Below are 12,727 nucleotides of genomic sequence, written 5' to 3'. Positions count from 1 at the left end.
TGAAAAAAATGATTTCTAAGCTACTTACAGATCAAATACATATTCATGAGGAATATCTTGACGGACTAAATTCAATGGTTTGCATTTATGGTACGGGTTATCTAAATCAACACGTTTTTCGCTTGTACAGAATGATCCACTAAAATGGTGAAGTCATGGGTGAACAGGATAATGAAAAAGTAGGCTAATAAAGATCATTATACATGAATGAATCCTATGTTTCTCCTACATATGTATACAAGTTTCCTAACCTTGATATGCTAATCAGTTTATTTATTTAAACACATAAATATTGGTACAAGGGGGCACCAGATATATATGTGCCGAACAAATCTCATTTGATTTGTGTGAGGGCTGTGATACTTCCCAGGTGACCAAACGGAAGCAGGTGGTTTTCTTAGGGGGCCACAGCTGGAGCCTTTGACCCAAAGGTCTGATCTACAAGAAAGTGGGGCATCGTGAGGAGATGAAGTCCCATGGTAGCCGGTGACCAACGATTGATTCATATGCCATTTCTTCCCTCAGGATAATGGAAGAGGTTTGAATTTTCGTTTGGTTAAGGCGTCAATAAACAGTTTGTTCTCATCTTGAACCTACCCTGGTTATATTAGCTTATTAACCAGAGAGATAAGGTTTCGAATTGTTTACACATTATTATTATTATCCTAGTCTACTCTTACTTCCCATTTCCAGTCTAGTTGACCTTTTATTTTTATATATAAATGTTCTTAACAAGTATATTGTGTGTGATCAGATTGTTCGAAATGTATTGCGCTAATATATCACATAGTTTAGATAATCTCCGTCTTCTTATTACACTATCGAAATTTATCAAAGGGATTCATTGCTTTAAATTTGTTTTATTCATTTGCATGTAATTTATGTATGTTTTATTATGAAACAAATACAAAACACCAATAAATGGGATGCATTTTTTTTAAATAAACATTACCACAACTCTATGAAGTAAAATGTTTACTCAGAAGTATATACAATCTCTACCAAATTCATTTGAAAATTATCCTATACTCTACTCACCTGTAACCAGGAATTTGATTAATTCGTGAATTATAAGAACAACTATGATATAAGAAAATAAACATGAGTAAAATGTCAAATGCATGAAATCAAAGAGTATTATGACAAGACATTTAGAGTTTATCCTCATTACTTGTTGGTATTATTCAAGAGATGTTAGTCAGAATAAAGAAGTCTAACCGGTTAAGGTCTCTGGCTCGAAAATGGTAGGTCCTGGGTTCGAATCTCGCGAGTGAGGGATCGTGGATGCGCACTGTTGAGGAGTCTCATAATAGGACGAAACGGCTGTCCAGTGCTTCCAGGTTTTCCATGGTGGTCTAGCTTCAATTGACTCATGATTTCAACTTTGAAGAAGTCTAACCAATTTAGTTTCTTACAGAAAATATTTTACACCTTTATTTATTCAAACAATCAAATCTTTCCATTTCAAAATAACTTTCACCATAATACTATCTTAGCTGAGATATTACATCGAGTATGATTTGATTCATTTCACAAATCACAACTTCCTGTTTTGGTCTCAGAAATCAGAATAGAGAATTAAAACTATCATCAAACTTATTAGAAGTCGTTTAGTTAATTAGAGTGACATTATACAAAATATACTAATAGATTATGATTTAAACTCTTCAAAACAAATTGGTCGACCTAGAATAATTCAATATGTTGTTAGGTTTTTCTAATATAATGCGATGATTTGTATAAGTTGATCAGTGGTTAGTCTTATTTTAATTTATTTCATGGAAATTTATAAATACGACTTTGCCTTAGTATGCTGATGAACTTTATGAAGGCAGAAATTTCATTAAAATCAGGAACAAAAAATACATTAACATATCTTTAAGACAGTTCTTAAGATATGTTAATGCATATCTACATAGAAACTAAACTAAACACTAGACATCTCTAACTGCAGTACTGAGAGAAATGGTGGTATACTGTATGATGTGGACTGTAACTGGTCATTGAACAAATGAAATTAGACACTAAGCTTTGCATAAGATTGAAATACTGTTGATGTTGTGGATGTCCTTCTGTTATCGATTTCTACTTTGAGTTTCACTGTGCGTAGACTACTTCTATTGTGCTAAATACGCCATTTTCTGATTTGCTGTTTGGCTCCAAATCTAAGGAAAAAAGTCTTGTACCGATGTATGACGTGATTCAGTCCATACCTAGTGTACCGACTCAGAAGATAGTCTAGTCTGGTATCGTTACATATCGCAGAGCGGCAAAGCCATACATTCTATTCTTTCGTTACAGCTTACCTACATCTGTTACTCTTCATGGAATAGCATAGGCTGCCCATCAACATTCTCCATCTAATTCTGTCCTGGATAATCCTTTCCAGTTGGCAACCACATCCCGTAGAAAACAACCTTGCTAAAATGTTGCTAGTCAGAATAAACAATTTAAACCATTTAAACTCTAACCTGGGAGTTGAAGAAAGAATTATGACGCCTCATGTGAAAGCTGAGATTCTTCGGAAGTCACAAGGTCGATGATACTTCTTAAAACCAGAGCAACAATTTTTGTAGGTACATAGAATGTTCGTACAATGTGATATACCGAGAGGACCAGTCAAATAGCAATGGAAATGAGGAGGTACAACTTGGCAGTACTCGGAATCAGCGAAACCTATTGGACACAAGCTGGACAACAAAGGCTAGGTACGGGAGAGATGCTGCTGTACTTCAGTCACGAGTAGAAAACTGCTCCACACATTCAGTAGGTTTCTCTAATGCTGTCCAAAGAAGCACGTGAAGCACTCATAGGATGAGAATCTTAAGGACCCAGAATCATCAAAGCACCCTTCAAAACAAAGGAGGGAATTACAATGAACGTTATCCAATGTTATGTATCCACCAATGATAGTAATGACGACGATAAAGATGAGTTTCACTGGAGGCTGCTATCGATCATTGAGAAGTGATCAGGATAGGGCTTGACCATCCTGATGGGAGACCTAAATGCCAAAGTCGGAATGGACTACACCGGGTATCAAGATATCATGGGACGACATGGACTGGAGACTGGGAGAAACGGACGAGAATGGTGACAGATTTGCAAATTTATGCGCATTCAACAAAATGGTTATAGGTGGTACAATATTCTCCCACAAACACATACACAAAGCTACATGGATCTCACTGGATCACACTACAGAAAATCAGATCGATCATATTTGCATCAGTGGAAAATTCATAAGGTCATTAGAAGATGTAAGAACTAGGAAAGGAGTTGACATTGGCTTCAAACCACCACCTAGTGTTTGTCAAGATGAAACTGAGGCTAAATAAGCACTGGACAACTGGCAAAACATCATCACGAAGGTTCGATACAGTCTTTCTTCGAGACACTGACAAACTCAACCAATTCATGATGCCTCTCAACAACAGGCTCCAAGCCCTAGAAGTTCTACTCAAAGGAGATGAAACTCTTTTGGAGGGCAATTATAAAGGAATAAAAAAACACTAACCCCAACGTACTAGAAGGTGCCAGGAGGTGACAACAGGCATCACCATAAGAAGTGGATCACTATTCAAACCCTGGAAAGGATTCAAGAAAGGAAGAACAAGGAGATAGCAATTAACAACAGATGAACAAGAGCAGATTAAGTTAAGGCATAAGCTGAACACAGAAGAAAACAAGCAAGTGAAGAAGAGCGTTAGGGACGACAAGCAGAAATACATGGGAGAACTAGCAGCGACGGCGGAAGAAGCTGTGGCAGAAGGAAATATCAGACAACTGTACGATATAACGAGGAATCTAGCAGGGAAATATAGTCAACCACAGAGACCAGTCAATGACGAGGAAGGCAAGCCGATCACTGAAACTCAAGGACAGAGGAATAGATGAGTGTAACACTTTAAGGAACTCTTGGATGGACCTGCTCCATTGAATCTACTGGATATTGGAGCAAAATCTACAGACCTTCCCATAGATGTTACTCTATTAACAGTCGAAAAAAATCAGGATGACCGGTCATTAGACAAATCAAGAGTGGGAAAGCAGCGGAACCTGGCAACATACTAGCTGAAGAGGAAATTAAGAAAGGAATCCGGGAGTGGATAGGATATACATTAAAGAAATCATCAAACTGCATCACAGGGCAATGGAAACGGAAAAGAGGAAGGCCCAAGAACATACCGTTTTGAGGATTGGACGCAGATATAAAAAGGATAAATAGGGTCTAGAAAGAGCCTGAAAGCATTGTCCAGGACAGAGTTAGATAGAGAATACTAATGAGCGGCCTATGCTCCTCCATGAGGGTTAACAAGTGTAAGCAAGTTAAATATATTGTTATATTTATAAGCGATTTGTTATTTAATTATTAATTATTTCATAGTATTGCTTTCTATATGGTTTATTCATCTTGTAATTTGCTAATTTATTCATCTGAATGTGTTTATAAGAACGTTTTACCTTTTTATTAGGCCACTTCAACTCTTAAGGATGGAGAAGCAAATAAGCTTACCGGTATTTTAAACTCATTGGTTAATTTTACCCATTAACAATGTGTGTAATAGTCATGTTCACAGTCTGAGCCAGAGAATTCACTTGCAGAGCTTTAATTACTAGCTTAGACAACATTTTCAAAACTCTTAGCCTAATGTAAAGGATGGCCACCTACGTAAATAGTTTATGTATCGTTGAAGCAGGACAAACGCCATGAATTTGATGACTGATTGGCCATTTTATAAAGAAGAAAGCAACAAACTACTTACAAATCATATGGTCGGCTTTCTTTTATATAAAGATATCTTGCTTGTTTTTGATCATATTGAACTGGATCAAATAGTTCCGGCTGCAGATTCAGATGGTAAATAAATATTTGTAAGAAATGGTCGAAAATACTTTGGTATTTTTCGAGCAAATCACAAAGTTTATTTGTTTTACTTTGAATTGGTTTGCGGTATCTGAATAAAAATTTTATTTCAACAGCCTATTAACTTCTTTAGCTACATAATATACTGAAAATCTTCTATTAGTTGTTTGAGGAAATATTTGTCCCTCACGTAAAACCACCAATTTGCTGTTCGCAACTATCATTTTCTAATATCATTCTGAGTTAACATTATTTTAATGATACCCGTTGTTCAGATAAGAATAAATATTATGTAAAACAAAATAAAAATATCCAGAGCTATATATTATGGGATTACGTTAGTCGGTAAGTGCTTGGTTTGTTATGGTCAAACTATTTTAAATAAATGAGCTCCATTTTAGATTAGCGTTATGAAAAAATCAATTGTCAGGTTATGGAATTAATTTAACGTTGAATTAACTTAGCACGATATTAGTATGAGTTATAACCATTTCACTTTATCCATTAATCAATGCAAAGTAAACTTTTGAATAGATAAGTTTACTGAGGTATTATTTTTAATTTAGGGTTTAAGTGTAAAATGGACCTTTCTCTGTTGTTCTTATTTTCTCACTCCTGTGCCAAAACATACTCAGTTCGTACGCACAAGTACTCAGTTTCAGAAGGTACCAGGATGTAGTCAACACTGCTCACGGTGGCTGTTTAGCAAGTGTCAGTAGAAAAAGGATGTTATGTCCTTTATATATCATTATTCTTATGTGATGAGATCATCCGAATATGTTGTGATATTCCACAATTTTAGAACTTGAATGCTTGTGATTTTATTCTACCTCCAACAGTTCAACTACTTAACCTGCCACCTCTGAATTACGAATCTGAATTCAGCATCGCTTACTTGGGGTTAAGTAGCTTCATAGTTTTATCAGGAACAATAGATAATCTAGTGAACTAAAACTAATCCATGTCATCACGCTCATATTGTTGTTCTTGCTCTTTTCAAGTGAGAGAATAAATATGACACACAACCGTAAATCAATAAGCGAAATACGTTATGGATTAATAACGACTAAACACATGTTCCAGTTCAAATGGAAGGGATAGAACAAGCGGAAACACTGTTTCAAACAATCCGATTATGATGCCATACTTGATTACAAAAATATAAGAATTTTCTTCATATCAACTTGACCAACAAACTGAAAGAAAATCCAGTATAGATATGAATTAATGGTCGAGATCAGACGTTTTAATTGCATTGTTAGGAGACATGATAGCAAAGATCCTACCAGTCTAGAAATGACTGTAGCTTAAGAAGCTAAATCAGTCATACCAGTTATATAAACAAACTACAACTCAAGCGTCGATTATGAGTATTGAAGTAACTCATTTGACACTTAGTGTGATGTCTCATGTAGTTCTGAGTTTGGAAGCATGGCAAAGCAGATGTTTAGTGATTTTTGGTAACCAATAGTTCCCCAGCTTATTCCAGTACTCTGTAAAACTGCCATAAGATTTTGGTGAGATAGATAAAAAAGCTGACCTGCACTGAAAAATATGATGAACACCATTTAAGATGCTCAAGACAACACATTATGAGAAAATTTAGAAAATACATGATACCGCAGCTGTAAAGCAGCTTTGTTCTGTGGTGTACTGAAAGAGTATGGGACAATTTTTTATTTACAAATGAATTACTATGAACAGTAAAGCTCTACTGTTGGTTACATGTCGACGAAGCTTGCCTAAAGACATAATTTCAAGGCATATGATAGTAAAAATGAACTATTAAAACAATCTTAAGCATCAAATTAGTGGATTGCGACTAAATTTAAACGCGACCATTATTAATTACATTTAAACCATAGAGCGCTATTTAAAAAGGACAGTGGTATTTTTCCTCATTGAGTAAATTCTATTGTTTTGATCGTTAATAACGTATCAAGACTACTGTTTTATACTTTGATTGAATTTCTTTCAGTTAAAGTATTCGACTAGAGTATCATTTTTGGTATCCTAAATAGTTTTATCGTCGGTACTCCAGAGTACCTTGTTTTTCTATTGTATCTGTTAGTACTTTGGTCCTAACTATTTATAGCTTTTTCTACTTTTAGTCAAAACTCACTTTCTCATCCTAAAATGACTGGAAGATGCAACAAAAGCATTTGCCACCGCCCAGGATGTCGATATCCCGTTGACAGCGGCATGCAGTGCGATGAGTGCAAAGGTTGGTACCACAAAGTTTGCACGAATCTAACGCCCGCAGCTTTCAAGCGGTTCAGTAAAAATGGATGCATCTGGCTATGTCAACAGTGCTGTTTGGATGCAAATAGCCTGTTAACCGAGGCCATCTCAATAGTAAATGCCGCGAAAAAGTGTCTCGGCAAGCGCGGTTGGGACACATCAGTCAGAACTCAATCTGTCGACACGCAGATTGACATAAGCCAGGCCCAAGTGAGTCCCAAAAATGCTGACCCTCACTGTCCAAAGGAGGAAGGACATCCTCCAAAGAGGTCTGTCACAACCAGAAACTCGCGCAAAAAAGTCTCTTCTGTCCCTCGTACCAAAAATGGTACCCAGAAGGGAACATCCGGAACCCAAAATCGCAAGGCTCGATCGGTTTCCAGCGCGAAAGATGACCCAACCTCCCAAGTTGTCCTGAACCTTCCGGAATCCCACAGTACGCCTGACGCGACTGTGGTTACTACTCCAAAGAACGTTGGCGATTGGGTACGGGTCGTAAGGAGAAAACGGCAAAATGACGTAAAAGGGAATCTTACCCCCACCAAAAGGGTCGACAAGCCGAGGTCTGATCACAGCGACAGATCAGTTATTTTCCATAGAGTCAAGGAGAGTGACAGCTTAGAACCGAAAGCTCGTTTTGAGCATGACATTGTGTTGATAAAACAACTACTCAACCAAGTTATGCCCCAAAACATCTCCGGAGTCACCTTGCTAAAGGTGTATAGGTTAGGAAACCTAGTGCATCTGAAGCCAAATCAGTCTAGACTACTCAAAGTCGTTTTCAAATCCCCGAACGAACGCGACTTAATCTTAGAAAATGGACACAAATTGAAGGGTTCAGGAGTTTTTCTCCGTAAAGACTTACCGTTGGTGGACCGTGTAAAAAGACGGGAAGCTGAAAAAGAACTACAGCTCAGATTAGACGCTGGCGAAAAAGACCCGAAAATTGTAAATTTTCGGGTTGTGAGGCTTCGACAGAGGATGATGCCGAAGCCACTCTGGGTGAAGCACGAGGCCACCTAAATAGGCTTCGGATCTGTTATACCAATGCCCGGAGCTTACTCAATAAGCTACCGGAACTAGGTGTACAGATTGACTCAACTAGGCCAGACATAATCGCAGTCACAGAAACATGGCTGACGCCGTCTATAGATAGTAGGGAACTTGATTTCGAGGGTTTTACTTTAGTAAGGGCCGATAGAATACAAACGCGTAAAGGAGGGGGAGTAGCTCTATTCATTAGGAATGCTATTCCATTCACCATTATCGACAGCGTATCCCATGAGAGTGGGACGTATGAATTAGTTAGCTGCCGCCTGAAATGCAGGGGACAAGAGTTGCTACTTAGTTTGATCTATCGCAGTCCAAGCTGTGAGGCAAGCGAGGTCCTGCTAAGCAGTCTCAACACTTTATCACGAAGTGATCGATGTCTAATCCTAGGGGACTTCAATGCACCCATGGTGGACTGGGGAAATCTGCGGACTGAATCGTCAGCAAATTCCTTCGAACAGGAACTAGTTGATGCGGTAATCACATGTGCCCTAGTGCAACACGTGAAGGAAACAACTAGGTACGACCCAGGTTCTGCATCATCCTTATTAGATCTTATATTGACTCACTATGAGGATGACGTTGCAAACCTGGATTACATGCCGCCCCTAGGCAAAAGTGATCATGCAGTTTTAAGCTTTGACTTCCATATAACTGTCGATCATGAGCACGCCTCAGCTCAATCCAGACCTAACGTCTGGAAAGCAAACATACCAGACATCATGAAATCAGCATCATCAGTAGATTGGAAAATAGACCCAGAGTCATCGATCGAAACGGCTTGGGACGTATTCCGGAATTTATACTTAAAAGTCACCGCCCCCCACATCCCTTGGACTACACCTAAGAGAACGAGAAACTCCCCACCGTGGTTCAGTAGGGAGGTTCGCATCCTTCTCCGTAAAAGAAGGAAAATGTGGGACAGATTTAGGCTACTGGGGACAGACGAGGCAAAATCTCAGTATCAAAAGGCTCGAAATACCTGTGCCTCAACCCTCCGTAAGGCCAGAAAGCTGTACGAAGAGAAAATCGTTGGGGAATCCATAGAATGCCCTAAACGCTTGTATTCGTATATAAACCAAAGGACAAAAAGAAGAAAAAATGTTCCTTCACTATGGGGAGACAGTACTGCCTCATCACTAGTGGAGGACGACTTTGGCAAAGCTCAAGTATTCTCTAAATACTTTAGCGATGTATACACCATAGAAACACCCTTCTCACCAGTTCATGAAAATCCCCCCACACAAGCACTGGACAGCGTGACCATTAAAGAACTCGATGTCTTTGGTCTGCTAGTTAAGCTTGACATAGGTAAATCCACTGGACCCGATGAACTGCATCCTAGGTTACTAAAGGAATTAGCTAACTTTGTTGCGAACCCTTTAAGTGTATGTTTTAATCTATCCGTAACCCAGGGTCGTCTACCAAAAGACTGGAAGAACGCCATAGTAAGTCCAGTCTTCAAAACAGGTACAAAACATAAGCCTGAGAATTACCGACCAATTAGCCTAACTAGTGTGGTTGTTAAAATCTTAGAAAAGATTATTCGGAAGGAGCTGTTAAAGTATCTCGATGAAAACCGGATCCTCTCCAAAAAACAGAATAGTTTTAGAACAGGTTACTCTTGTCTCACAAACTTATTAGTCGCTCGTGAAAGCTGGTGCGCTCTTAAGGACCAAAAGTTACCTATAGACGTAGTTTACATCGATTTCAGCAAAGCTTTCGACAAAGTTCCGCATAACCGGCTGTTATATAAGCTAAGGAATGTCGGGATTGGAGGCAATCTATTGATGTGGATAAAAGACTTCCTAGTTGGGCGTCAACAAAGAGTAAGGGTGAACTCCAAGTTGTCTAGCTGGGAAACTGTGCTTAGTGGGGTCCCCCAGGGTACAGTTTTGGGGCCAGTGTTATTCCTCCTGTACGTAAATGACCTCCCTCATCTACTATCATCATCGGTCTTACTCTATGCTGATGATGTCAAAATATGAAGAGCGATACAAAGCAAGGGCGATAGCTTAGAACTTCAAAATGACCTGGAGAGATTATCTGAATGGTCCCAAACCTGGAAATTGCCGATAAACACTTCCAAGTGTATTGTGATGCATATTGGCCACCAGGGTACAGATACATACATGATGAATAACACTGATTTACCTATTGTCCAGGCACACAATGACTTAGGCGTCATCGTTAGTCAAGACTTAAAGACTACTGCACACTGCCGTGCAATAGCCGCCAAAGGTTTTAGGACTTTATGGTCCATACGCAGGGCTTTTAGGCATCTCGACGCTAAAACGTTTCTGACTTTGTATACAGTGTTCGTACGCCCTAAACTTGAGTACTGCATACAAGCAGCTAGCCCCTGCCTAAAAAAAGACAGTGAACTCTTGGAAAGGGTTCAGAGAACAGCAACTAGGCTGATTCCCGGAATAGCGAAGCTCCCGTATGGTACTAGACTGACCAAGCTAAACCTATTCCCGCTGTTATATAGAAGAATCAGAGGTGACTTGATTACAGTTTTCAAATTGCTTAATGACAAATTTGCACCTGATATGCCCTCATTTTTCTTGTCTTCCAAAACAGAAAATCTACGAGGACACTCCAAAAAAGTTCACAAGCCCAGAACGAATTACTTGTCAGCTGACTACCGACTTTCCCATCGAATAATCAACGAGTGGAATTCATTACCTCAGCACGTGGTTGAGGCTCCATCCGTCGACTCCTTCAAAAGAAAGTTGGATCAGCTGAGAGACCATCATTGCCAGGACTAACACAGGCCATCAAGCCTCCTGTCCTTTCCAAACTGAAACTGAAACTAAAAAAATTATGGTTGGTTGATTTTCTTAGTCTCCAAAAGCGCAGGCGATGATCCAGTTAGTCGAATTTGGAATACGATTACATATTTGCTAGAATTAAGTAACAAATAAGAACTTACTATCCATGACTTGGTAGCAGGGTAATATGAATCCCTATCCATAAGACCTCTAATTGGGTCTGCAACAGTCTCGGAACTTCTTATTGGGTATAATCGTCGGTACGTATTCCCGTAAAAACCGGAGTTATTTCCGTATGCTCTGATATAAACGTAATACAATGTACTACGAATGAAATTACGCTTGATAACTTGATGTAAACATATAGTTTTGTGCCTTTTTGTCATCTTCAGTTAAATGTCTGGTATTTAAAACTTCCTGTCAAATGTTTTAAAGAATGCAAAAACATGACTTGTGAAAAAACATACAAGTTGTGGAAATATTGAGGTCTTTAAAAGCTGTTTGGGCTGACAGATTTCATTTTTTAGGCTTGCTTAAAAGGTTATAAGACATAAAAAACCACCATTTTACCGGCAAACCTTCCCCGAATTATTTGATCACTAATGAGTTTATCATGCATTGACAATGGTTTATTTAAGGTCTCTGGAGGTGCCATGTTTGAACCTTCTCTGAATGCGTTAATGTCCTGATAATAATAATTTGCTGCATAAGAGTTACAAACTACCCCCGGAGACATATTTTGAGGCTTCCTTCTGTCAACGTTATTTTTCGCTTCAAAATGACTGAGTGGGGATGCTGACACAAGATTGGATATGTTCATGGAATCTTCCAATATCGCCAATGGTGGATGCTGTGGTAGAATTTTCAATTTTTCCTGTTCTTTGATAGAGTTTTCACTTTTCGGTAGAAGATTCTTGTTGTTTTCTTCTTTTTCCCTGACCATTACGTCTAAATCACTCTCAGTGTTTCGATTATTCTCTTTCCATGGATTGCTCATATCAAGACCTTGAATTTCAAAATGTTGAGCGATAGAATTTGGAGTGTTGTTATACGAATGCAACACTATAACAAAACCAAACACTAGTGAACAGAATGGAGGTTTTTGCCTAGCAAGTTTATGTACGTCATCGACTATGGTAAGCGAAAACAACAGTTCATGAAACAGTCGATAGTAAACCATTTTTGAGTGAGGTTTTTCATCACGAGGTACTACTCACTGAAGTGCATTTGTGCTTTTTTGAATAACTTTTCCTCTGTGATATAATACAGCTACATAAAAGTTTGAGCAATTAAGCCAAGCACCCGAAGTAAAATGTCATTGAGCTATCGATCAGTGATCTGGCAGATAGACCACTGAATGTTAAATAGTTTATTGAGCTTCTGATGGAGTTTTGCTCTCTGAGCTGGATGGTTTGGTCGTGGAGCTTTCATCGTGTTTCTGAACAACATCATCAGCACAAGCTATGGGTAGAAGTGAGGCGCTCGAATTTCTCCATATGTGGTCCACAGCTTGTCCTGTACATTTCCGTGTTCATTGGCTATTGTTGACCTTAGATCTGTCATTGTTTACTTCTTTGTTTCGGTTGTATCTCCCATTGGTTTGATTTTTGTTCCAATGTTTCTGCACAATTTTCCTGACTGTTTGATAAATTGGATTGACTTCAGTGTGCTTGTTTATTGCTGGTTGACCTGAGTGTCATGCTTCTAAAAATTCTCTGGTGTATTCGAATTGCCTCTATCCAAAATCTCCACATTTTTCCAGTCGAATGTGTGTCCGTAGTTATCCACATGCGTT

General features: G+C 38.7%; 1 protein-coding gene across 1 annotated transcript in view; it reads right to left on the bottom strand.

Moving 5' to 3' along the window:
- Positions 1–12,112, bottom strand: part of Smp_152010 (hypothetical protein) — a gene marked incomplete at its 5' end in the record, with an annotated part of 32,313 nt that extends 20,201 nt beyond the window's left edge. The window contains 8 exons of the mRNA XM_018795127.1: positions 29–139; positions 1,039–1,080; positions 4,767–4,846; positions 11,094–11,232; positions 11,273–11,349; positions 11,400–11,464; positions 11,503–11,617; positions 11,657–12,112. Of these exons, the coding sequence (XP_018649471.1) occupies positions 29–139; positions 1,039–1,080; positions 4,767–4,846; positions 11,094–11,232; positions 11,273–11,349; positions 11,400–11,464; positions 11,503–11,617; positions 11,657–12,112 (1,085 nt within the window). The remainder of the gene's footprint in view (positions 1–28; positions 140–1,038; positions 1,081–4,766; positions 4,847–11,093; positions 11,233–11,272; positions 11,350–11,399; positions 11,465–11,502; positions 11,618–11,656) is intronic.
- Positions 12,113–12,727: the final 615 nt, after the last annotated feature.

The sequence above is a fragment of the Schistosoma mansoni genome, chromosome 1 (genome assembly GCF_000237925.1).
Source record: "Schistosoma mansoni strain Puerto Rico chromosome 1, complete genome".
NCBI lineage: Eukaryota > Metazoa > Platyhelminthes > Trematoda > Strigeidida > Schistosomatidae > Schistosoma > Schistosoma mansoni.
This window is presented reverse-complemented; position numbering and strand designations above follow the sequence as displayed.